The following is a 27,858-nucleotide window of genomic DNA, read 5'->3' as shown; positions in this document are numbered from 1 at the left end:
GTTGTAAGTTCTATTTGTAGCATCCTCTCCTACTGAAGTGAATTACTTCAATGACTAACTTCAGTCACTGTCTAAATGGTAAACTTAATTTTTAATAAGTTTTATTAGCAAGCTGAAACCACTCTGCATGGTAGATTAGCAGTGGGAACTGCTATGTTCATCTTTCAATGCACACAGCTATTCCCATCCCCCCTCCTATACAAAGAGCAGCAACACCCCGTTTTCCAGCTGTTCGTTCCAGTGCATATAGAAGAGTAACCAGAATACGACAACCAGAGGCACCTAGGGGGTGACCAAGGGCAACAGCCCCACCTTCAATATTAACCTGAAAATAAATGTAAATAGAATTAGTCTTTTGTCATAGAGAGAATTACTCAGAAATAAAGCAACAAGGCAGGTGTGAATCTTTCATTGACTCAAGTTGGAAGGTACACTAAGTCAATAAACGATTGCTTCATCTACCTTGTCTCACATAACCTGTGACCAACATGGCTCCAGCACTACAGCAACTAAGAAAAAGATCTTTTCACTAAACTGAGACACCTGTGACTGGTAGTTCCAGCTTTGTTTCCTGAAACATTATTTCCACTAGTCTTTTTTCCCCTTTCTGGAGATATTTTCTAGACATCTGTGGCACCACATGAAAAATGTTACTATCAACAGTTTAGATCCAGACTGACCACTGCAAGAATAGTGAGGACTTTCCTTTTGAAATGGTTCCAGTAATCCCCCTTCTTATACTTAATGGTCTTATTTCCCCTCTGACAGTGGTTTGCAGAGTCTTCCATTTTCAAACCTTGCCCTGATGAATTACATCTGTGCACCCAAGTTCTCTCCCCCAAAGGAAACAGGCCCTAAAAAACTGAAATGTGGGCACAGATGCAAACCAGAATTACCTAAAGATTCTCACTGAAACTCAGCAGTACCTAGAATCATGCCAGCATAACTATTACAGGAGCTAGCCAAACTTTAGTTGCTGAGGCACTAAAACTCTCATACTATCTTATCTTCCTGTAGCACTTTGTTTACTAAAAAACCTGCTTTAATCCACAAGACACCCCCCAGGTAGCTTGTCAGTAAAGTAAGACAATTCCCCTATCCCTCAACTTCAGTGTAATGCTTCTGCTGTCAGCTCAGCTGCTTGTGGTCAATGCACAATGATCATTTGGGCTGTGCACATAGCATTAGACAACATATACAATATAGGCATTATGAAAATATAATTCACTCCTGAAAAAGGAGTTAACTAACCCAAAGAATTGCTAAGATGTGGAGGGAGTTTTCCCATTACATACCTTCTCTGGATTCAATTTCAGTTCTTTAGCTATTGCTACAGCTACCGATGCAAAGGCTTCATTAATTTCAAACAAGTCAACTTGCTCCAGTGTCCAACCTGCTTTATCAACCTAGGAAATAACATTAAATATAACTAAAATGAGGAGATTAGACTTTAATGGCCAGGGGTGGGCCTTTGTTCCCCCAGAACTTACTTTGGTTTGTGACTAAGGAGATTGTTGTAGTATAACAATCTTTTCTGTAACTTTACCCACAAGTTTAGTGATTGATCTGAATGAAGCAATTTAGTACAAGTATTGTCACTTATCCAATAGCATCCCTTGATTACAAAATGTTACTCCTTGGGGCAGTTGTGAATGGTTTTAGCAGCTTGATGATAACTGTAGGTGTAAGCTGTTTGCCATAGTGCGCATTGGGTTAGCTCCAGGAGCCACCTGTGGCACTGGAGAAATAGGGAATTGTTGATCTTCCTCTTCCAGTCTCCATTGGTATTAGCAGCATTCCAGGCACCTACCTGTAAATAGTGCTGCTAACAAATAGCACAACGGGACATTTTAAAAGCATGCCAGTTTTGACAACCCTTCGCATCCTAGAGGCTAGATTTTTGAGAAATTATTTTCTGCTGATATTTTAAGGGAGCAACTAACTTTACATAAATAATTATATGGACTGTGGTGTGCTGTAAAATGTAAAAACTGTTTTCCTTACTGGCTTTATACTATAAGTAATTGCACCTGTTGTAACCACAGTGGGTCCAACATCCAGAAAAAAGGAGTTGAAAACATCCTGTTAAGACAAGCTTCTGACACCCTCACTTAATTTCTAAACTAGGGTAAACTTGTTTTTTTCTGCTTCGAGAGTCTCATTAAACTAGGAACAGGCTTTGACGTGTTCTACAGAAGTCCTATCTCCCCCATTCACCTCGTATCACTGTTGAATCTGCTTTGTCAGCTGAAAACACTTACTGCAGGGGCATTTCACAACCATTTGTAAGCCTCTACCACCTCAGGATATACAATCAAGAATCAGGACCCCATTTTGCTAGGTGTTGTCTAGACATGGATTAGAAAGACTCACTGCTTTAAAGAATTTGCATCTCTTTAGAAACTTCTGCTATTGCAATGCTAATATGCAGGGGTCAGTCAGTATTTTACTATAATGCAGCAGTGGCTTTCAGGGTCCTCAGCTCTTTCCTACCAAATAAGCGTATTAAAAGTTTAAACTTGTAATAACTACACTGAAAGGATCTGGAATGTGCCTGTTTTACAGAAGTTACTGCATGGCTATGAAGTGGCAGAGCCTGTTATCCCCTCAAAGATGTTTACACACTAACAGTCAGTACTCTGTGTTCTTGATTTAGAAGCTTTAGTTTCTTTTTCCACTAAATATTACGCTTGGAGGCTGTGGGTGAGAAAGTAGGGCACTAACAGCCTCCATATCAGTTCTGCAGTTTTCAAAGACTGGAAGTGTAGAGTAAGAGGATGGTATGCTTCAGACCGATCTACTTTGGAAAATATCGTTAAGACTTCACATTCTGCAGCTCAACATCTATACATAATTCTGATATGTCTGGGCTATTTCGCCTCCCGTCTGCAGTCTCCAGAGGCAGTTCAAAGCTGTAGCATGGTCCATGCTAGCCATGCTCCCTTTTCTGCCTGCTGTCTGATCTTCTACTTTCAGGTGATGGATCACTTTGCGCCCGACTTTTCTTTGCAAATTTATTTCATCTGTTTTTTCAGGAATAGCATGCAGCCTTTGTTCTCCCTCCTGGATCAGGTATCAAGCAGTAGGGTGATCTCAGCCATCTGGAGCCAGCATCACAGCCTCTCCCTGTGAGAACTCCTCTGCCCCCTTCTCTGGTATGGCAGAGCTGTCATGCAAACACTCAACTAAATCCATGCAGTATTCTATTTGAAAGGCAGCTTACAGGCTCTTCTCAGTCAATCTTTCCACTGCCAGGGCACAAGGCTTTGAGTCACACAGACATTTTGGGTTTCCACCCTTGCTCTATGAAACCACAACCCCAACACAAAAAAGCCTGATCTGGAGATGCAGAGTAGAGAGAGACTCCAAGGATAAGTTCAGTCAGCCAGCTCAGGGTGAGTCCAACAGCAGAACAGGACCAGAAAGAAAAACCCTTAAGGGGGCCACTGGTTCCTGTCCCCCCCAACCCTTAAAGTCTTAAAATGGTCCTAAGTTCCTGAGGGAGAGAAGCAAGGCTCATACTCAGCTCCTTCCCGGCTCAAATCAGGGAATTCCAACAATGAAACCCCACCCCCAATGAAGAGGGAGTGGGACCCTGAGGGGGAGGCCATTGAGAGAGAGATATCCAGAGAGCTCTACATATGTAAGGTGCAAAACGCCACAGAGGGCAGCAACACCTACAAAGTGGGCCAAAAAGTTCACAAAGGAAAAGAAAAGGTTTAAAAAACTTAAGTCCTCTGACTCAAACCCCTCCTCTTCCACTGAGGAAGGTAAGCTCTTAAATTCAGGACATGGACAAATTGTTCAAGTATTTTCCCCCTGAAATGTTTGAAAGCATGTGCAGAAAGGTTTAAACTTGTCTTCTAGCACCTGCTTGGCTTAGATCTAGATTGTGGCTGCAACCTTTCTGCTCTTGAGATAGGCAGGAAGCTGCAGATACTCCCTGGACTTAAGGGTCCCACCCCATCCCTTCTTCAACTAGTCCCCCATCTCAAATGATCCCATCAGACATGACCTGGCGTTAAATGAAATCTTGCATCTCCTGGACGTAGGAGAAATAGAAAGGGTTCCCTCAGAATAAAGTTCCTTGGGACTATACTCCATCTTCTTCATTCTCCAGAAGCAAACCGGAGAAAGAGAAGGGAATAGTCGAAACCATCCAGGATTTCAAGTGGCTCAACAAATATATGAAGAAAATGAGATTCCCGATGGAGACTATAAGTTCAATTGTGCTGTCCCTGTCCCCAGGGGACTCTCTCATTTCTGTGCATCTAGCAGATGCATATCTCCACATTCCCATACAACCATGCCATTGCGGAATGCTGAGATTTGCGTACATCACTACCAGTACCAAACGGTCTCATTTGGCATTTTGTCAGCCCTCAGGTTCTTTATCAAGTTGCTGGTGGTAATAATAGCTAGAGTCAGGTCTTGGGGCACTCATCTGTATCCCTTCCTAGACGCCATCTTGATCAGATCTCCAACCCAGACAGCGGCACACAATGCCACAATCCAGACGGTGGATGTGTGTCAACCACATGGATTTGTGATAACACCCCAAGAAGAGCACCTTGACTCCCTCCACAAAGACAGTTCACCTGGGAGTGGAAATAGACACTTCTGTGGCAAAGGTCTACCTATCCCTGGGCAGATTCCATAAGATCCAGAACTTGATATCCATGTTGATAAAGTGTGCAAGGCTGACCATAGCTCAATGTCTATGGCTACTGGACCTGGTCTCATGTACAGGATTCACCCTATGGGCAAGGCCCAATATCAGGTGCCTCCAAGTCTTTCTCCTGAAAGTATGAAACCATTCAATGGAACACATGCAAGATCAAATACTAGTTCCAGACTAGGTGCTGAACTCTCTGAGGTGGTGGAAAAAGCTCAGAACAGCCTCAAGGGCCTTCCCATATGCCCTCCAGACCCACAGGTACTCACAACCAAGGTCAGCCTGGCAGGATAGGAAGCTCATCTGGGACACAGGGCAGAGCAAGATACCTGAAATCCCAGTGAACAGCACCAAAGCTTCAATCTGTTGGAGCTCAGAGCTGTCAAGCTTGCCCTACAGAAGTTCCAGAACTATCCAGAAGGTAAGTATGTTTTGGTCCAGCTAGACAACACAACCAAGGTGAAACAAAGAGTGCAACTCTACACACAGAAGTGAGGGAGCTAATGTAATGGACAGGCAGGACTCTTCCACTCGGGCAACACAGGTAAAATGAGAGCTGAACCAAGAGTTAGACTGGCTCTGCACCAGTTAAGGCTCGGGGGATGCACATCTAAAAGGCTCCCCCCTCCTCCCCAGCCTAAGGGGAAGAGCCACTGGATCCAGGCACCAAAAAGATTACAGGGGAAACAAGTGGGGGGAAAAAAAACAGGGACAGGACTGAGCGTCACAGGTTCAAAAGCAGGGATCCAGAGGGGGAAACTGAGCAGAGAACTCTGGACAGCACCCACCACTCCTCGAAGGCATCCAGGGAGTCAATGGGACAAGGTCCAGAGGAACTGTGCCCGGAGACATGATGTAAGGGAGGATTGGAAGTAGTTCCCACAGTTGCAGAGCATCAGCCCATCCAGCTTCCTCCTCCTTGTATGGTGGATGGCCATGTTGGCCAGCGCCAGGAGGAGGTCTACAAGGAGGTCTCGCGACTTCATAGGACCAGAGTTGGGGTGTGCATAGATCAGGAGGTGTGGGGAAAAGTGCAGCTAGAACTTAAGGAGAAAGTTTTGGAAGAGCCAGAAGAGGGGCTGCAACCTGGTGCATTTAATGTAGACGTGCGCCAGCAGACTGGCCCTGCAGATGCAGGGTCAACAACTCAGAATGATGCCTGATTCAGGAAGTCTTCACACTCTGATTTCACACTATTTCACCAAGGAAGCAAACCACAAGTACCTGGGGACAGATGCTCTTTTACACAGATGGCCACAAGTCCTGCTGTACATATTCCTGCCTTTTCCACTTCTAGGAAAGGTAACCCAGAAGGCAAGAAAAAGCAGAGGTGATAGTGCAAACTCCACCCTGGCTAAGGAGACTATGGTTCTCCGATCTGATAGAGCTGAAATTAGAGCCACTCATGAAACCAGACATCTTTTACCAAGGCCCATTCCTCCATCTAAACCTAGACCATCTACAACTGACAGCCTAGCTATTGAGAGGGAAGTGTCAGCTGTACTAGAACTATCCTCCAAAGTTATTGGAACTCTATTTACCTTCAGGCAAGCTTCAACACCAGAAGCCTATTCCTCCATCTAAACTAGGTTTAGTTCATGGGATTGAGAACACAACAAAACCTCAAGGATCCTGGTAGCCTAGTTATCATGGGCTTCCTTCAGGAAGGTGTAGAAAAGGGACTTCAGACTAGTGCCCCAGGTGTCAACTATAAGTAGTGTCCTGTTCCAGGATCCACTGATTCCTTGATAGAGAACCCCCAGGGATGGAGATCTTTCAGAGCTGTCAGAGTGGCTAAAACAATGATTAGACCCGTCTTTCCTAAGCTGGACCTAGCACTAGTGTTAAAAACCCAATCACACATTCTTTGGATATATTGATGTCAGTGGCTCAATTCTATCCATCTGTCAAAACCTGTTTGGTTGCCATCATGCCTGCTAGATGAGTTTCTGAATTGCAACTTCATCTATGTAGGAACCACCCACTGTGTGGTTGCATGATAACAAGGTGGTGTTAAGAATCCCAGAATGGTTCTTGAATTCATCTTTCCGTGCCTCACTGGAGATTGGCCTCCATTCTGTCCAAAACTACAGCACCAGAGACACACTGTGGCACACCTGGATGTTCAGAGAGCACTAAAGACCTATAACAAATGCACCAACCAAATCAACAAGATCAGGCTCCTTGTTCCTCTCCTTTCATCCAAAGTGCCAAGGGCTGAGGGTATCCAAGCTTTCATTAGCTAGATTAGCACTGTGGAGGCAAACAAGGCATCAGGTGCTCCTGTTCCAGATGGCATCAAGGTGCACTCCACAAGACCTATTGCAACTGCATAGAAAGGACTTGTGCTTCCACTACAGAAATCTTGCAAGGCAGCAACGTGGCCATCCATTAACAGCTTTATTAGATGCTATGAAATGGACTTTCTGTCTCTGCAGTTTTGGCAGGAAGCTGCTGCAGGCAGTGGTCAAATAACAGCATTGCTATTTTGGGCAATTAACTCTGGGGAATCTTCTTCATCTCCTTCTATACTTTTCATCCCTCCCCCCTACTTCTGTTCACTGCTTGTGATTTCCCACATGTATCAGACCTATAGGAGGTGATGACCTGCAGAATATTAAAATTCTTACCTGATTATTTCCTTTCTGCTATCAGTCTCCCCCAGAATTCTACCCTCCCTGACTGGCTTCCTAGCCAAGGGACAATATTTAATTTTGACAGTTATGCTTGTTGGCTGTAGCCTACTATACATCAGTTATTGGCACTGAAGTCATTTCTACTAATCATATTCTACAAGTATTTACACAGCTTTAGAATGAATCATCTGGTAATAGGCCAGAAAAGGGGGTGTGGTTAGCACAGGCTGTGCTACAGCTTTCAACTGCCTCAAGATACTACCTCACCTTTGTCTTCTAATATCCTGGGACCAATATGGTTACAACCACACAGCATCCAGAAACTGCAGATAGGAGGGGAATAGCCCATATGTATCAGGATTGTGGGGGACACTACTTGCAGAAAGGAAATCATCAGGAAAAATTTACCACTTCTGATATTTCTAATAGGTTAAAAAAACCCCAAAAGGTCATAAATCCAATTAAAGAGAACCTTTGCTGTTCACCTTTAGATCAGTTACTGCACTGGTTCTCAAAATGGGAGTTGCAACCCCTCAGGGGGTCATGACCTGGTTATGTGGGGGTTACGAGCTATAAGCCCCAACCCCAGCCAGGCGTGGGACTGTGAGCCCTGGTGGAGGAGCAGAGGGGGAGGGGATGAGCAGCGATACACAGATACTGCTCACACACACACACCCCAATGTTTCTCCGTGCCCCCTTAGGGGGCTGGGGAAAAGAGTGAGAAGCAACACCAGGGCTCCCTGCATCCAGGTTACTTTCCCCACCTGGGCAGTGCTGTGAGGTGAGCATCAGGAGCTGCTGCTCTCTGCCCTCCCCTTATGCATCCCAAGCAGGAAAAGTGACCTGGATGCAGGGAACCGTCCCAAGGGTGCGTGTAGGAGCAAAGCAGACCAGCTGGATGCAGGTCTGTTTCCTCAGGTGGCCACAGGAGGGGGTTGCAGGGGTGGAGGTGAAGAGGGCACAGTGCAGGGGTTAGGAGTCCTTGCTCAGAGATTGAAATGGGTCACCAATAAAAAAAAGTTTGAGAACCAAGTATTTCAAAGTGAACCGTCATACAGTAACGTTTCTTCTGATAGGAAAAGCTATGTCTGGACAGTCAAGGAGAGATTTGTCTTAACCAAGTATTTCAAAGTGATTTTCTTCTAATATTGCAGAGACAGGTCCTATTCCCATGATGGAAGGATCTAAACCTGCCTGAGCCCAAGACACAATATGTGCCAAAGGAGTAAGACCTCTTCTAGCAGCTTCCGATTTCTTCATAAGAATTACCGCTGCAGCCCCATCATTCAGACCTGCAGAATAGTGAATAATTGCTTTATGTTTATTATTTTCAAACGTATACAACTGTAATAGACCCATCACAGGAAGCAGAAGATGGGTCCCTCTCCTAAAGAGTTAGTCTAATTATAGGTTTGACAAACAAAATAGGACTGAAATAGATACCAAGGGTGGGGTAAGTCAGTGAAACTCCACTGGTTTTGGCGGAGATATGAGAGTTTACATCAGCAGGCCAAATGTTACTCGGTTTAGGTCCATACACATTTAGGTTGGGGGGAGTTGTGTTAAAAGTACTTACTGTAATTGATGCTATGGAAACATGGTTTTAAAGAGACAGTTGAAAGAAAAGGGTGTGCTGAATAGATTTTGGAAGAGCATAGTAAGCATAAGCAGCAGCATGGAAGAAGGCACTGAGACCACAATGGAAAAGTTTAGTCCCATGATAATGGTGATTTCGTAATATTGGGTGTTTGATTTTCCTATTTAAGATCTATGGCTTGTATTGAATGTGCAGGAAGACCACTGGGGTCCACTAGAAGGCCTTAAGAGGAATTTACTTTAAATTGGATCTGTAACCCTAGAATTTGACAAAATTACAGCCATTTTGTTTGTCCAGCCATTGTTAGCTGAAAACCAAATACCACATAGCTAGTAATGATTGTTAGGACTCTGAGAGGCAAGACCAAACTGCTGAATGATTGCAGTTTTGCTAATCAGAATGGGAAGATGGGACAAAAGAGTTAACAGACCATGAGAATGGAAGAGAGTGGATAGCGACCTTGATTTTACGTGCCCCTGACATAAAAGTTTTATTGTTGTTATGACTAGAAATACTTTGCTGATAAGATATAATGAATAATTTGCTGAAGCTAGAAGGATTGGTTACCCAGTAGGGTTACTATGAGTTGTGTGTTTTGTAAGAGTTAGCTATAAAAGATTAAATAAAAGTAAACACCTCGGAGCAGTCCGAGGGAGCTTTTCTTCAGGTAAGAGCTGACACTTAAACTCCCCATCAGCTGGATGAAAGGTGGGTCCCCCAGAAGCCCAGCTGGTGATCACTTGAAACTGGGTTTGGAATGCTCGAAGCCTATTGCATATGTGTGTGCTCGAGACCTAATAAAAGTAATTCTAGGTGAAAGCACTCTGGTTTGTATCAATCATTTGTCAGACGGAGGAACTGTGTCTCCATTGATTTATTTCTGACACCGCTGGAGAGAAACAGTTAAGTTACCACTGCTTTGGGCTCAAACAACCCTGGGTACAGAACAAGCAGAAACACTAAGATAAGAAATTAAAAGAGGCGGCACACAGGAATGATACAGTTAGACTAAGAAATGGAAGTATGAGGGATTAGGAAATGTCGATACTGATGAGATGTGTCAGTGATAAAAGCACTTCTGACTTCATGCCATGACAGGCTGTTCAGGGTTGAAAACAGTGATTCTGGCATTGATGCAAAAATCAAGTCTCCACTGCAAAACATCTCCCTATAGCATTATTCAGGGAGAAAGTGTACGTGCATATTCAAGTTTTACATGTGCACTTGAACTCAGTGCTGTATGTCCTTGTACAGTAGTACACACTATATGTTGCAATCAAAATCCTGAACTGCTTGCAATTACTGTCTTACTGCATTTTGTTTTAGCCAGCTACAAACCTGAGGCATTAGCTGCAGTTACTGTCCCAGTTCCATCTGTCAGAAAGCAAGGCTTTAACTTTGCTACTGTTTCTGAGGTGCTTCCATGGCGGGGATGCTCATCTGTTTTAACTTCTATAGGACCTGCAAAATGGTCAGACATGAATTTGAGATCAATTCCGTACAATTTTATCTTTGTAAAGATGTTCTAAACCCGGGGTGGGGAACCTTTTTTCTGCGAAGGGCCTGATGGTGGTACGCGGAAGACGGCTGAGTGTCCGCCGCCGAAGAGGGGCAAACTGTGCCAGGGTTTCGGCGGCGGGCACTGCCCACCCCCCCCACCCCGCCCCAACGGAACCCCGCCGCCGCGAAACCGCGCTACCGCCGAATTCCCCCCCGCCGCCAGGGCCGGACCAAATGGTCCCGCGGGCCGGACCAAATGATTTCGCGGGCCTTATACGGCCCGCAGGCCGGACGTTCCCCATCCCTGTTCTAAACGGAGAAAAATAACCTCTAAAACAAAGACTACAGAGAGTAACTTCTAAGTAGTGGCCATTCAGGAATATATTACACGTAATTGGGAGGGAGGGTTATTCATAGCTCTCAGGGTTATTACAACAATACACAAGAACTTCAAGTTTATTTTTTAGCTCCATCATTTCCTATTGCTTTAGAGGCCTATCTCCTTCCAGCAATATGTATGGCTACTTTACACACGGGCTTTCTGAAACAAGCCCCAACTGCTAAATTTGCTGGCCTGTTCAAAAGTAATTCTCCTATTCCCTAACCATCCTTCTGCTAAGAAGGCTATTTTGGGAACTGATACTTGTAGGGTTCTCATCATTTTAGAGAGTCAAGCCACATTAATATTATCCAAGCTGATGTCAAAGAAGCCTTCCGTCATTTAGCTTGGGTTTTTTTCCTCCTCCCTTTACTAACTGCAGTTAACACTTAGCTTAATAGAACAATACGTAACTCCAAACTATTTCACAAAATCTATTAAGTGCAAAGAAATGGAGTGATATGCTCTTGGATTTCTTCAACAGAATAATGAATGTAGGGATGTAAGATGGGGAAGTCTCCCTCCCACCCCAAAGTGGATCCTGGGATCAATCAACTGCCAAGGTCTTCCTATACAAAGAAAGGCACCACAAGACTTCTTAAGATTAAGAAGTGGCAGGCTTTAAGAAAACCCACAAACTGAGTATAACAGAATAACTCTAGATTATTTTCATTACATATTTAACCAGTTATGGAGGTTTATGCACTGAATATCATGGTGAGTGTAAACATGTTTTAAATTTCGTGTAATATGGGTCTACCGTAACTCTGGGCCTGATTCTACAACTGACTCTATGTGGGCAGAAGCCCCACTGAAGTCATGGGTCCACCCACAAAGAAAGGGTTGTGGGATCAGCAACACAGTAATTACATTTCACATATTTGATTAGAGTTATATTTGGAAATTCTAACATACATCAGTATTCTTCCCCCTTCTCTCATTTAAAAAAAAAAACCAAAAACCCAACAATGGGAGAAGCTTCCCCTATTGTTAAAAACTGAAAAGAGGAGCCTTCCTGCCTGTAAAACAGGTTTTCCACAAAGACACCATTCATTAACTATAATGGATAGTCAGTACCAGATACTACAATGTCTGCTTTTATTTATTTAATTGCCCCCACACACCCACATGCCCTACCTTTCCTAGAAGGCACAACAACAGGAACAATCTCTTTATCAAAATAACCAGCTTTCTGTGCGCCCTCTGCCCTGTTCTGTGACTGTACAGCAAATTGGTCTTGTTCCCTTCTGCTAACTTGCCATTGCTTGGCCACATTTTCAGCTGAAACAAAACAAAATACCAGTTTTAAGAAAACATTAAATCATTTATTATTAGCAGCAAGTTTGCTAGGCCTTGATTTAAAATTCCAGCATGCAAATTAGACAGTGTTTGCTGGTAACAGTCAGTAGTTAAACTTACAGAACAGCATTCATTCTGAGCTCCTGTTTTCACTTGCTCATGACTTTCTGCTACATTCTCTTTGGGGGCTGAACATTTCCATATTTAGTCTCCATCCAGAGTTGCTTTAAAAAAGTTATGAGCAAACAAAATCAAGTGTTCATTATTGCTCTAGACAGTAAGTGTTCAAATACTTCTGCAACTGTACATTAGAAAGACAGTTCTGTAGAACAGCGGTTCTCAACCTTTTTTTCCCCCCCGAGTGAAGGGTGGGGGACTTTCGGCGGCGGTGGGGTTACATGGGGGGGAACAATGCCCTCCGCTGAAACCCTGCTGCTGTTTGCCCCTTTTCGGCGGCAGGGTTTCGCGTGGGGGGGGGGGAGGGGGACTTTCGGCGGCGGGGTTTCGCGGCGGGGGGGACTTGCGGCGGCAGATTCGGCAGCGTGGTACGGCTCGCGTACCATCCAGCCTTCTTCGAAGTACCACCGGTGGTACGCGTACCACCGGTTGAGAACCGCTGCTATAGAAGGTACACTATTTTCATAATTACACAGAGGTTGAAGACTCAATATTCAATTACCGCTTCCAGTGCAGAATTGTTTCCTACACATTCATATATGTTCTCTAGCATCCTGTCCTTGTACTTAGAAGTTTGTGGAAAGGGAATTTTAAACTTTAATTCATGGAGTTTAAATTTCAGGTAATATCTGTTGCAAACCATTACATCAGTGTTATCTGATGAAGAGTATCATGGGACAATATGCTGGAGAGAGAAACAGATCAGGCAGATCAAAAAAAATTTTCCCCTACAACTGACAGTGGGTTAGGGTTAGCTCAGATAGTAAATATCCTTTCCAAGGCAATTTTGTAATATGGTAACACATAAAAGGGAAAATGCATGTGAACTTGTAGGTATCATGGTCCAATTCCTAACTACTGCTCAATTTCTATTGCCTTCAAGTATATCTGAATCATATTTGACAGTTTCCAGAATTTGTTTAATACTGCATCCCCACCCCTTGCTAATTTACAATTAACTTTTCAGAACTAGAGTAAATGGTGGATTCTCTGTAACCTGAAGTAACTTCTGAAGTAGACCCATAACCTCTGGCTGAGTTACTGAAGTGGCTGGATGCTGTTCTGTGGCCTGAGATGTGCAGATTATCTAATCATGGTGGTCCCTTCTGACTTTAAAAGTCACTGAGTCTAATTGCCACTACTTACCTGTTATACCCATGTGACACTGGTAAAATGCATCTGTAAGACCATCACAGATTATACTGTCCTGCAACGAGGCCTCTCCCATTTTCACTCCAGCTCGCATATGAACTAAGTGAGGAGCCTGTAAACAAGATATTTTGAAAGAAATTTAGAAGTTTAAATGGTACTGTTAGTTATTCCAACAAAGCCCCATTTCATACCCAATCCCTTCATCAAAAAGTCTGACCTTTATCTGACGGCCAGAAGGAATCCGCTCCAATATAATGAATAAAAAGACCCCAGAATGACAAGCAAAGGAGGGGCCACCTGTTAGTTTTGTCTTATTTCCCACCACCGGGCAGCAAGTGAACTCTCTCATTCCAAGGTTTACAATCTGAGAGTGAGTCAGCAGAAGGCACTGGGTGGCCCAGCCAAAATCTACCCTTGGAGAACAGACAGTTCACGTAGGAGAAAAGGAGTCTTCAGATTATTCCTGCATCTGGGCCTCCTGCAGAGCAAGAAGCAATACTGCCATTGCCTGTTGTCAGGAATAAACCATTCATTGTCATGGGGTTGGAGGGAAGTTAAAATAGGTTTGAAATACATATTAAAACACAATGTAATCAATCTTGCCTCCAAGATTTCCATTCCCTCCCTATTTAAGCCATTTATAATCATTGCCAACTAAGGAAGTTGAGAAACGTAAGACACACTATAAATACAACCCCAGACCATGAATAAAGAGACATATGCAAATTCAGCAGAATTTACAAAATTATCTTCATCTATTTTCTATAACAATTCCAAATACATGCCCACCACCAAAAACTATCAGTATCTATCATCCTAAATAGCAAAGTTTAAGAAGAAAATGGTTGTCAACAAGTCTAACTTCAGTTCAGAAAGGTTCATTCTGATCAATCAGGGTTCATATCAATACTAGTTTAATTTCTACTCACTAAGGTCCCAGATGGTCCCATTTAAATCAGATTACTTAGGGGAGGAAGAGTTGCAGGACTGGGCCCTAATGGCCTGATCTACAGCCCACTGAAATCATTGAAAAGATTCCCACTGATTTCACTGAGCTTTGGATCAGGCTCTAAGAGAATATATCTTTGAATTCCTCGTTTTAGATTTTAAGCAGGCAGACTTAATAGTTACATCAATAGTGTACACCAATGGTTCTCAACCTTTCCAGACTACTGTACCCCTTTCAGGAATCCGATCTGTCTTGGTTACCCTAAGTTTTACCTCACTTAAAAACTACTTGCTTACAAAATCAAACAAATACAAAAGCGTCACTGCACGCTATTACTGAAAAATGGCTTACTTTCTCATTTTTACCATATAAATCAATTGGAATATAAAGATTGTACGTACATTTCAGTGTGATACTGGAGCCTGTTTTTCACTTGTGAGCCTTGTCTGAAGCCCGAGCCTCAGGTGGCAGGGCTGAAGCATGTAACTTAGCTTTGCGGGGCCCCCTGTGATGTGGGGCCCCAGCCGATTGCCCTGCTTGCCACTCCTAATGCTGGCTCTGCACTTGCAACCCCCTAAACCCATCCTGTGACTCCCCAGGGACTGCAACCCCAAGGTTGAGATAAACTGATCTGGGGGGTACTCAACTCGCCTAGAAGTCCTCTGCATACCCCTAGGGGTGCACCACTTGTGTACACAATATTATTTTCATATCACATGCAGTCTCATAACAGGGTCGGTTTATTAGATCTGTCATACTAAAATTCCTAAATCACATTTTGAATTTCACTAAAGGGTTAATCCAAGTGATGGACCACTACAGCTATCTCCTGACTTTCATTTTATATCATTCACTACACACATGCATGTTTTAACAGATGACATCTAGAAATATTCCCACTAGAAAAAAAAATGGTTCCTCAAATGGATAGCTGGAGGATGCTAACTGAGGTGAAGAAATCCTTGACAATATTGAAATTTCAAAAGCAGCATACAAGAACAACTCTGCCTCACAACCACTAAAGAGGTATTGGCTGGGGGAGAGGTTAGAGATGACAGACGTATTAAAAAGAGAAGTCTACAAAAGTAGTGGTAACTTTTAACAAATCTGCAATCGAAGAACAAAAACCCAAATCAAAAAAAATAAATGTATGAGAAATACATAGACCAATTCCACATTCTTACTCACTTGCAGCTCCAGCTGAGCTCATTCGGAGTTTCAGGCGCCCCAAAAAACGACAGAGAAGTCCAAAATATTTAATCTCTGAAGATTTTCCCACCACATTATTTAAGTTTTAAAATCAAAGTCATGAGTGACACTTTATTATTGCCAAAAAGGACTATTGCCTCACCTTGCTCATGCTTTCCATGCCTCCTGCCACCACAATGCTGGAATCTGCTGTCAGTATGGACTGAGCCCCCAAGCATACTGCTTTCAGGCCTGAGCCACATACCATTTGACAGCTCCAAGCTGGAACAGCATATGGGATTCCTGCACCAACACTGGCCTGCCGTACAGGATTCTGACCAGCACCTGCAAAAATATACAGATCTGAGCACATGTAAAGGTAAGCAGGCCAACATATGTATTCAGTTACTCTTGAGAAGTGACAGCCAGATTCCCCCATATTTAGAATTCATTCCCAGCGATAAGTGTCAGTTTACGGGGGTTATCTAATTGAGCTCCTATTGGGGGGAGAGGAAGAACTATTGTTAGGTAATTACAAGGGCTATTTGCAAATGGGACAACTTATGGGAGTTCTCCTGCTTTCTGACACCAGAGGGTTTTGCTCACATGACTTTCCTGGCTAGAAATGAAGAGCACTCTTCTAAGTCGGATGCTGTAGTGGTGTGATTTCTCAGCTAAGTTTAAAACAAAAAAAAGGAACCCTCACACACAACTTGGTTCGAATGACAGCACATACATCATAATGCGCTTTAAGGATTTGTTGCAAGCTCTCCCCACGCACTGGTGTTGTGATTCCCTTTGAAGAACTCACAGCAGAGCAGAGCAAACAGAAAAGCAACTCTATTCTACAGCGCGCTGCTGTCATCTTTGTCAGAGGGCTTTATCTACACTACAGACAAGAGTCAGGGGACCAAGCTGCGGTATATAACAGACAGGACCTTTTCCATATTCGGTCACTGGATGAGAGCTTTGGATGGGACAGTTTTATTTGTAGCGAAGACAGGTATAAGATTAGCAAAAATAGATACTTCCACAATTTGCTGTAAATAATTCATATTTACAGCCCTGCTTTCCATTGGTTACAAATTTCAGGCAAATGTGTGAGTTGACTAAACTAGTGCTTTTCTGAAACTAAACAGACATTGGTTATTTTAATTATTACTAGCTTAAGCTTCTTGGGCATTCTACACAAGAATTAAGAATGGCCAAATATTACCATATGCCCCTTAGGAAATGGATAAAACTCAAGTACAGAGCAAGAGTCATAAAACCTTTCAATCTTTGCTCTGTAATCTTTGATGGATAGAAATGGAAGTATTGCATATTACAGAAAGCATTCCTCAAGTCCATGTCTCCCTCCAGGGCAAAGCAGTGCCTGCTCTTTCGTATAAAAGTCACTAATAAAATAAGAGTGAGCTACAGAATATAGGGGACAAAGAATTGAGCTCTATTTTAAATTACACAGATAAAGGCATGTGTATTAGAATTTATATTTCAAATAACCCAAAACCATGTAATGCTCTAGTTAAAAAGCCTCTTAAATGTTCTGCTTGAACAGCTGCATTCCATCCGATCAAAATCATCTGAAGTTTCTCTTTATGGGATCTTAATTTAAGGATTATTTCTACAGTATATGATGTATTACAGACAGATCCTGCACAAAGAGCTGTGTTGTGAGTTTCCAGTTGCAGTTAGACTTAACATAGCAAGCAATGATTTACAAGAGGCATGGGGGACATGAGAGAAGGAGGGTTATAACAGTGAAAGGTCATACTATGTGGTTAGTGTTACATACCCATTTCGTTAATTCCTCTTTAGATTAAAAGAAAATAAATTAGGTATCTACAGCTTTATGCACAGTGTCCAGAATGAAGGCTGGGGTAAGGTCAGAATCTGCTTTCTTCAGTCTTTAAATGCCAACAGTATTAATCAGTACTATTCTTAAAATGAAATTTTAAAATTAATGTATTTCAATGGAAGTGTAAAATTAGGGACTTGATCGTATAGCAGAGAACAAATCCCAACAAGTATCATTACAATATTCCACTAGATGGTCTTTAATTATAACACGAAATAAAAATCTTAGTTCCAATGCCTTTCTTGTCATTCACGAATGGGATTTTTTGTACAAGTGTTGAAGAATTCATTAACAAAATACCTGCTGTCAAGACTTGTCCAAATATAACCTCAGACACTTCTTCCGGATTGACATTTGCCCTCTTCAGAACTTCTTTAATGACAATAGAGCCCAGTTCATGGGCATGCATTGTGGACAACGCACCATTAAAGGAACCTACATAAAAAACAAATGATTAATTAGATTTTTATGTCAGTGTGTCATACTACTATTTTTTTTTAACCCCATGACTCTAAAAAAGAGATTCTGTGAAAATATTGCCCAAGATTTTACTTGATGACTTTCTTTAGAGAGAGAGAATCAGTTTTTGCCTTTGTAGGATTCATTTTGCTCCTTCTCAGGTCAGAGTCAATGAAGGAGGAAAAGAACACAGGAAATAAAACATCTAGTTTACACTGATCAGAGCAGCACAAGAACAGAAGGAACTCAAGGATGACACTCAACAACTAATGCCATTATCTGGTCTAGTCTTATCCACATTTTAAAATACACTACATCAGCGGAATATTTGAATGATTTACCTGCAAAAGGACCTTTCTAAACCCATGTTTAGTTCTGCCTAATGTTTTTTAGAAGTACTGTAGTGCTAAATGTATCAGAAAGTCTATCAGCCTTTCTTTTGGTTTATTCTTTGAGGGAGTGACTGAAGTTGTGAGGAAAAAGATAAGATTTTAGGAGTATCATTTCCACTGAATACTATAGTTCCAGAGGGGTAGCCGTGTTAGTCTGTATACAGCAAAAACAACAAGAGGTCTTTGGCACTTTTTTTTTTTTTTAACTGAATACTATGTTTTGGGAGAAAAAGGAAGGAATACAATTTTCAGACTGAAGATGAAGTGGTGATTCCAGAAGTCTTTTTCCCCCCCTTCATCTAGCTAAAAATTTCAAGGGAAGCTTACAATGTAAATATACTACCTAAATATCAGTGAAATATGAAATACTCTTTCAGGTTACCATCCCTTACTGTGTTCTGAGAATCCCCCACATACATATCCCAACTAGTTCTATTTAGGAATTGCAGTCTACTTTGTTTATACATATTTTCTCACTCTCTCAAAAAAGGAGATAGAATCAAATAAGTAAACTATTGGAGAATTTACATTCTATCTGGAAAAAATCATTAATTAATCCATCCAGGGCAGCAAGCATAGGTGGCTGGGATACACTGTTTTATTTATTTTAATATTATTCTGTCTCTATAGATTTGTTTTTTAATTCATTAGCCACACTAAGGTATCATCTTTCTCATCAGCATGCAGGAGGGAAAGAACATTCCCTCAAAAAACTACTTATGAAGAATATAATGGTGCACGAGTCAGAGAGAACACAATATAAAATCATCATAAATATTTATGAAAGTGTTTATGATATTCTAGACCAACTGGACACACTTTATCTCAGTTAACTGTTGGGGTAAGGCCTCTATGCAGAACACACCAAGGACTGCAAGCACAGAGAACACCTAGATAAGCAGCAAACAAGACATTTTTTGTACTGTTCTTGCATGTTATCACATACTCCTCACTGTGCCTCTGCCCTCCATCATGTATAGGTGTTCATGCCCCTCACAACGTATCTTCCTTTTTTGTTGAGACCACTTCCCCCTCACCCTCTCCTCCCCACCATATATGGAGTTGTTTTCCCCAAGATACAGAGGCACCCTCCGCACCCCTTTTTGGTCCAAACTATCTATATAAGAGCACAGATAAGAGGACTAAGCAATATTGTAGTCTAAACAGTCAGGAGGACTGGTGCGAAAAAAATCACAGGAAAGACCACTCTGAGTGAATGGAAAGGACACTGCAGGAAGTTGTCCCTGGTCAGGACAGTGCTGGATGCATAAGTCACACCACAGCTACACTGAGCACAAAGACTGCTATAGGCATAGACTGTGTTGCAGGACACTGGGTATACTTGCTGTACTGCAGGAATCAGCTAACTATGTTGTTAAAAGGAATTCCAATGGCATCCCCACAGAGGGGGGAAGATTGTTAACTTTTTTATTAGGAAACATGAGAAAGTGCAGAAGGGAATGGTTAAAGACGGATGGAAGGAGGATGTGAATACAAGGGAGAGTTTGCTGTGGTGGCCTGGTCAGACAAAAGGAAAGCTAGAGAAAGGAATTGTGATTTTGTGTTATGACTATGGAAAAAAAGTAGAAAAAAATTGTGCACTCCGAAAATCTGTTGATTCAGAAAAATCCCAAAAAGATGCCTTAAGCTGTCAAGTAAGTGATTTAAAGAAAAAAATTGACACTATAAAAAAAGAAGTTAAAAGCCTGTAACTCCTCTGTGCACCGCATAGCTGCAGCCATGCGCTGGATGGATGATCCAGATCCTGAAAACGAAAGCAATCAAAACTCAGGTGAAGTTAACTGGGAGGATCTTGTCCAAAGAGTCCGGGAATGGGAACTCGCAAGATCTGAGGGTGATCAGCATAGCTGGCCTCCCCCTGATAACTCAAGTTCTGATGCCAGCGCTCCCCTAGCCCCCCTCCCAGTAACTACACGCTGGATGGGTCAGGAAAGTGACAGGACCCGTCAGGACACATAAATACATTCCCCTCAGCACCGAGATAATGCGCAGTCTGTTAAAAGACCTCCCTGATTAAAAACCCAATAACCCAAACCTCGCATTCTGTAAGAAGATCACCCAGATGGTAGCCACTTATACTTTGCACCCTAAAAATCCACACATTCTTACAAAAGCAAAATGCCCTAGCTTGTTTGGGGCTAAGCTTACTGCAGATGGGTACCGTAAAGCACTTGGGCCACTGTAAAATTTGACTCAGAAGGGGTTATGAATGCCACGCGTACTAAGTTTCAGCAAATAGTCCAAGAAGCCTTGGGCAACAGTGCAGGAAACTAGGGGCTCATAGTTGGCTGTGTACAAGGCAAAAATGAAACCGCTGCCCAATGTTGCGAACATAAATGAAATATATATGCAGCCAATGCTGGTATTACAGAGCCAAAGAAAAACCAAGCGTTTTTAAAAATGTTAAAGGAAGGTTTTAACTCTCACCTACAGACAGCCCTCAACCAAGGGGTCAACCCAGGCTCTGACTATGAGTCAATCTGTATTTGGGCTTCTGAGTGCAAAGCAAGACAGGCTAAATAAATAAGTAAGTAAAGTCCCCTTTGTTGCTGCAGTAACAATCAGAAATAAAATGACCTGCCGCAACTGCGGTGCCTCTGGTCATGTGTGGAGGGACTGCCCAATCAGAGGGCAGGGTTGAGGTCGAGGGCAGGGCCACAGCCATTCTGGGTCTGGTAATAACACCCTTCTGTCCCGCCCCAGCCCTGCAACTTATGCCCCCTCTGCACCTCCCCCCTCCCAATGCTATACTTGTTCGGGGTGGGACACTGGGCTGCTGGCTGCCCGAGTCGCCCAGTTCTCTCTGCTACTGCACCTCCTGCTACTGTATCCCACCCCAATCGTTCCTCTGCTAGCCCCAATGCCCATCTAAGTAAAAAAGAAATGGTCAAACTGCTTAATTCAACGAATCACTAGGACATTTCGACCCCCTTGCCTGTCAGTTCTGCAAACTCAAACAAAAACCTCGTTAGACCACACCTCCAAGCATGGATGGGGGACCGGCCATGCACAATTCTTGCGGACACGGGGACGTCTGTCTCCATTACTGATCTCCCCCTCCCTACCACCAAACATCATGTCACCGCTTCAGGGGTGGGTGGCATGCATATCACTGCATATAAAAGCCGCCCAATTCTTGTTGAATCTAATTTTTTTTTGGGGGGTGAAATCTTTTTATGTTGCTCCAAATGCTGAAGGAACCATACTGGGCATGAATGCCTTCTTCAATCTTTCTGCTACTTTAAATCTCGCTAAAAGTACTGTTACATTCACAAAGAAGCTCTCGTGCACGTATAAAATACCCTTGCGCAACAAATGGTCACGCTCCCCTGCTGCTGCTGCTAAACCTGCACCCCCCACTTGGAATGTTTTTAACCCTTTCCACGAGCTTTGTTCCAGGTTTCCCTCTGTCTGGGCTGAGAACAAGCTGTCCTGCAGTCTGGTACCTGAGCACCTTTGTCCTCCCATTCAGGTTATTGGTCAACTTCCTCCACCTACCAAACAATATCCCCTCAAGCCTGAGGCCCAGGATGCGGTAGGTGATATCATATATTCCTTACACCAGCGGGGCTTACTAGTCCCCTGTTCTTCTTCCACCAACTCCCCCATCTGGCCTGTTAGGAAGCCTGATGGCTCTTGGCATCTTAACATTGACTACCGTACGGTTAATCAGTATGCTAATAAAACTTGATCCCATTGTTGCCGGTCCTTTGGTGGCCCTTTCGGGCCTTGACCCTTCTTACTGTATTTTCACTGTGTTAGATATTGCTAATGGCTTCCGGAGCCTCCCCATGCATCCGGATTCTCAGCCTTGGTTTGCTTTTACCTTTGGCCTAACCCAGTTCACCTGGACCCGACTTCCCCAGGATCATCATAACAATCCCACCCTTTTCCAACGGGTTATGGCCAAAGCCTTGTCTGGGATTAACTGGTCCTCTGTTAATTTCACCAGCCTACAATATGTTGATGATCTGCTACTTGCTTCCCCCACCCCCTCTGACCACCTGGTAGCTCTCCAGATGCTTCTGCAAGTTTTAGCGACTGCAGGTTTAAAAGCCAGTCCTCATAAGGCTCAAGTAGCCTTGCCTTCCGTCCAATATCTAGGTTTTAACGTCTCACAGGACTCCAAGGCCCTCACCTCCAATATCAGATTGCCCATTGCTGCAGCCCCTCACCCCACCACGGTGTGGGAGCTGCGCAAGTTCATGGGCCTTTTAAATTTCTGTAGGCAATATATCCCATCATTTTCTTCCTTCGCGCAACTTCTTAATGACCTCCTTAAGGGTGCCCTTGCCTCCTCTGACTCCATTCCTTGGATCCCGGAGCATGATGGCTATTTGGCTGAGCTTAAAACAACTTTTCTCTCCACTCCGACACTTGGTTTCCCCAACCCTTCTTTACCATTTGAACTCTGGATGCATGTACAAGAGGGTCATGTTTCTACTGTGCTCACACAGGCCCATGGTGATAGGCGTCGCCCTATAGCCTATTACTCTACATGCTTGGATCCTGTAGCCTCTGCCCTTAATTACTGTCTACAAGCCATTGAAGCTGCCTCTTGGGCAGTAACTGTTTCAGCCCCCCTGGTTTCTGGGGCTCTTCTTACTATTTATGTCTCTCACTCTGTTCATAACATTTTGGACAGCGGCCCCTTTTCTAAAGTCACCTCGGCACAATAGTCTAAATGGGAATGCACACTTCTTAGCCCCCACATTACCATCACCCACTCTAATCTCCTTAATCCTGCTACCTTTAATGCCAATCTCAGAGAACACTCATTTGTGTCCCCTATCAGAGGACACCCTTTCCCCCGAACACTCAGTTCTTGAGCAACCTTTACCCTCTTCCGACCTTATCCTTTTTGTTGATGGGTCTCGATATTATGCTATGGGACAGCCCTACACTGGCTGGGCCGTGTGTGACCTCTTGGGGTCATGTCTCCTTTCAGGCTCTTTACCTCCCTTCTGCTCTGCCCAGGTTGCTCAATTGGTAGTCCTCACTCACGCCTGTCTATTAGCTGAGGGCTATACCGTACTGTCTATATCGACTGTCACTATGCCTTTGGTGTTGTGCACGACTACCTGGCTTCATGGAGAGCTCGGGAATACCTCACCTCATTCGGTACCCTGCTAAAAAATGGGGAGTATATAAAAAATTTACTAGAAGCAATCCAAAAACCATCTAAACTGGCAGTAGTAAAAATCAAGGCACACACCAAAAACAGTGACCCCTTCTTCCGAGCAAACGGAGCTGCAGATAAGGCCGCTAAAGAGGCTGCAGTAAAACCTCAAAGGGCCTATATGGTGGCAGCGACCCATATCTCTGACCTAAAACAAATTATGTTATCTAAAATACAGGAACAACGTTCTGGGGAAAAAATAGACATGGATCAAGAATGCATGCAAAATTGACAGCACCAATACCTGGGTTACTAAACACCAACAATTTGTGACCCCCGGGCAATTGTAGCTCACCTCGTGATCTTTACCATCTGCCAACTCATCCAGAATCAAAAGCTATGCTACATCACATGAAGGAAAAATGGTGGTGGCCTAAAATGTCAGCTGACGTGCATGACTACTGCAGACGTTGCCTTATATGTGCTAGGTGTAATGAAGGGAAAAAGCTTAAGGTTGCAATGCAACACCAGCCTAGGCCTACAGGCCCAATGCAGAATATTCAAATTGATTTCAAAGGACCACTTCCACCAACTAAAAAAAAATACTGCCTAGTCATGATTGACTATTTTACCTGATAGGTTCTATGCAGTAATTAAAAAAATTCTCCAATATTAACGTTAATATGACTAAATCCCAGTGTAAAGGACGTGCTTGTGATATGCTAGCTTGTGATTTATTTAATGTATTAAAAGAAGATATGCTAGTTATATGCCTTGGTTTCCCCCCTTCTCACACCCTCTCCTCCTCTGCCCTTGCACACCTGGCAAATGTATCTGTCCAGTTAATTGTTGCATCCCCTCTTCCCCCTGAAGTCTCCTCCACCCCTCTCAATTTTCTTCCCATATACCCTTTCGCTATCCCAGCCCATGTTTTTCCTTCTTTTTATTTTACATCTGTTGGTTATGTGACTAACAATACTGTTTATCGAGTAAGATCTTCTGGCTATATGTCTCCCTCCCCCAGTGGCGGCATGCTCATGACGACTTCAGATTGCTGTACTGCTGATTATATTATCTGTTCTTGTTCTACTCTTCGTCCTGTGATTATTACCATCCTTCCCCTCCCGGATGCTGAGGCTGCTGTCCAAGCGTCTGCCACTCAGTGGTGCTTTATCACCACTGCAACGCATTACAACTATGGCCCACTACATCCTGCCAATTCCTCCATGTGCCTTCAAATCAGACTCCTTCACCCTGGGTGACGTTCTTCTTTCTGGCTGTGTCTTCACTGGAATGACAACACTTCCTTGGTGGTATGGCAATCTATATCTGGACAATACCCCCGTCCAACTACCAAAGAAGCTGCTGGCTAAAGCAGTCCTTGCTGCTGCCTGTGTCTGCCACTGTCCATAAGGACATTGTTAAGCTCTCCAACCAGCTCTCCAACCAGATTATAACCCGCTTGGAAAATTCGACTGCTGGTCCGTCCTACAACCTCAGCACCTGGTGGACCATCTCGCAGACAAAGGGAAACAGCAGCAGCAGCTTTGTCTTGTTTCTATCTGTGTGTATGTGTTGTTATTTTAAGTATATGCTTGTTAATGCCGCTCCCCTCGCTGTCCTTGTTTCTTCCCCCCACTTTACCCATACTCCTCCCCCTGCCTATGACCCCCTTGCCCATCACCCTCACTCACAAGATTAATCACAAATATGATTACATTTAAAGTATTGACGGTATCTCACCTCACAAGTTCAATATGTCAAATAGGAGGGAATCTGTTGGGGGTAAGGCCTCTATTCAGAACACACCAAGGACTGCAAGCACAGACAGTACCTAGATAAGCAGCGAACAAGATACTCTTTGTACTGTTCCTGCATGTTATCACATACTCCTCACTGTGGCTCTGCCCTCCATCATGTATATGTGTTCATGCCCCTCACAACATATCTTCCTTATTTGTTGAGACCACTTCCCCCTCACCTTCCCCACCATATATATATGGAGTTGTTTTCCCCAAGATACAAAAAACTGCTTTGGTGATTAGTTTAAACCAGTTTAGTCTATCTTAATAAGTAAAATGTATTTAAAAAACTGCTGTAATAATTGTACTCTGAAGCTGTTTGTTGAGCTCTTCCCAACGCGTTGCTAAATAAATTATCGGTGTGGCTGGATTCTCTGGGGAAGAATTCCTTTTGCTTAACATAACCAATATCTTAAACAATTGGCTACGGGTAACCTAACATTCTAAAATTAGCCTGGAACAAGCATAATAAAACACCCCAAGAACACAGCCTTTACAAAGAGGATATGGTCACATTACCTATCTCCACCCAGATGTGCCCGACAACACTTATTCTCTCACAGGAATTTCATTGAAATGAGAAAGCCCTTGTTCTTCCCTTCACAGGTTTTTGTGTATATATTTCAAATAGTGGCTGGTATGTTATGTGCATGCTACCTACACCCTTGAAGCTCTGCATCATATTTATCTTATTCTTGTTCCCCTACAGAAAGTGCTGGCTTCAGGCCAAATGAACAGGAATTGCTTGCTTTCTCTAAGGCCTTGTCTACACTACAGAAATTTGTCAACATAAAACATGTCGACTTTCAGCCACCGCTATGTTCACACTGCTCTCCTTGCGTCGGTGGAATGCGTCCTCACCAGGACCACTTCCACTGACCTAAGGGGCAGTGTGGGGGGATGGCTCTCTCAGCTTCCTGCAGGGAGCCCACAGGCTCCTGGGCTCCCTGTGGCCTGCCTCCCCACCACTCCCGATCCCAGCCATGCGTGGGGACTTCCCTGCTTGCAGGCCTGGAGCCAGCTGCAGCCTCTCACATCCTGCCCAGTCCTCGCTCTGAGCCGGAGCGGGCTGCAGCAGGCCACTTCTGGGCTCGCAGCTGGGAGGCAGCCTCCTGTGCCCCAGCTTACAGCCAGCTGCAGCCCCCCGTAGCTTGTCCGGTCCCAGCTTGTAGGCAGGAGCTGGGAGGCAGCTGCCCACACCCCAGCTTGCAGCGGGTGGCAGCCACCTGTGGCTTGCCAGTCCCAGCTTGCAATTGGGAGCTGGGCAACAGCTGCCCACACCCTGGCTGATAGCCAGTAGCAGCTTGCCAGGTCCATTTGTCAATTTCACTGCCCCAGGGAGCAATGAAATTGACAAGCATGACAGCCCCCTCCACCCTCTAAGGGGACACAGTATCTATACTGACACTGTGTCACCCCAGCTCTGCCCACAAAAGCCCTACACCTCATACAGAGGTGGTTTTATTTTGTCTGAAAAGCAGGGCAGTTTTGTTGGCAGGGAGGTGACTGCAGTGCATACACTAGCACTGTTTTGTTGACAAAAGCTCCCTTTTGTTACAAAGTTCTCTAGTGTAGACCAGGTCTTAGTCACCAATACAAACCACACTAAAAAATGAACCCTAGTAACTCATCTGTAGAGCTCTGCGCAGATACAAAATCTGTATGTGCATGCGATCTGCAAACTGCAAAAATGGGCCGCAGATTTGCAGGGCTTGATACATCAGCTCCTCTTTTGATTTCCTGCTGTTGCTGGATGAGCCACATTACCTCTCCTCATTCAGCAGGTTATGGTTCTACCAGGCCTAACCCAATCAGAGCAAGAACAACCGGGAGGGAAGCCGGCTAAGCAATCACCAAACCTCCTTACAGCGTGGCTCTATAGCTTCTGCCCTATCAGTGCCAGGCAAGCAAAGGGACTGGGAGGAGTCTCCCTCCCCAGGCCACATTGATGGTCTCTAACTACATTGCTGCAAGGATGAGAGCGATGCCCCTTCTTCAGCCTTCTCCCCTACCCCCGCCCCATTCACAGAAAAAGAAGAGTAGCAAAGGATATCGCACGTCTGTAGCACCCTCCTCGCAAAGCACACCCCCCCCCAAGTACTCTGTAACCTATAGGAAGCACGCCTGCGTGCCACAGAAACTCGGCCACCTAGCTCGTGGTGGAAGAGGGCAACAAAGCAGCACAGCGCCTTAAGCGAAAAGCGACCCTCTCCTGCAGCTTCAATCAGCAGCGCCCGCGGGGCTGCACGCACGGCGGTCTCAGGGCGGAGGAAGCGCACACATGCACTAACTCACCCCAGCAGTGCAGACAGAGGAGCCGCCCCCCGCGCAATCACACACGCCTGCAAAGAGCAAACAGGAACCCCTGGCAACCTGCAGCTACGGAATCAACGCCTGATCTCTCCCCCCCTCCCTCCGTTCCCGTAGCTCCTGCAGGACGCAGCGGGGCGGGACGGGATGGCTCTGCCGCACGATGGAGCCGCTCACCAACAGGGGTTCTTGCAGCAGAAACAAGCACCGCCGCTTCCGAGCCTCCTGCGCTCATGATGGCCACAGCCGGAGTCCCAGCGCGCGCCGGCCCTGCTCCTGCTCCCACCGCCTCACGCCCTAGCTCCTGGCCCGGCTCCGATCTTCCCCTGCTTCTCTTCAGTCCCG

The 27,858-nt window shown here is 44.2% G+C and overlaps 1 protein-coding gene across 1 annotated transcript; it reads right to left on the bottom strand.

The window, feature by feature from the left end:
* Window positions 1-72: 72 nt before the first annotated feature.
* On the bottom strand, window positions 73-27,858 carry ACAT2 (acetyl-CoA acetyltransferase 2). Its single transcript, XM_067542505.1, has 10 exons — window positions 27,691-27,858; window positions 17,711-17,845; window positions 15,716-15,897; window positions 13,410-13,527; window positions 11,925-12,068; window positions 10,247-10,369; window positions 8,464-8,603; window positions 1,993-2,007; window positions 1,296-1,406; window positions 73-325 (listed from the first exon to the last, which is right to left on the bottom strand). The coding sequence occupies exons 1-10, from the start codon at window positions 27,746-27,748 to the stop codon at window positions 158-160; spliced, it is 1,194 nt and encodes a 397-aa protein (XP_067398606.1). The 5' UTR covers window positions 27,749-27,858; the 3' UTR covers window positions 73-157.

This window comes from Emydura macquarii, unplaced genomic scaffold, assembly GCF_026122565.2.
Source record: "Emydura macquarii macquarii isolate MOO-44397 ecotype Brisbane River unplaced genomic scaffold, CSIRO-AGI_Emac_v2 contig_705, whole genome shotgun sequence".
Taxonomy (NCBI): Eukaryota; Metazoa; Chordata; order Testudines; family Chelidae; genus Emydura; species Emydura macquarii.
The sequence above is the reverse complement of the archived record's forward strand: the minus strand, read 5'-3'. Positions and strand labels throughout refer to the sequence as shown.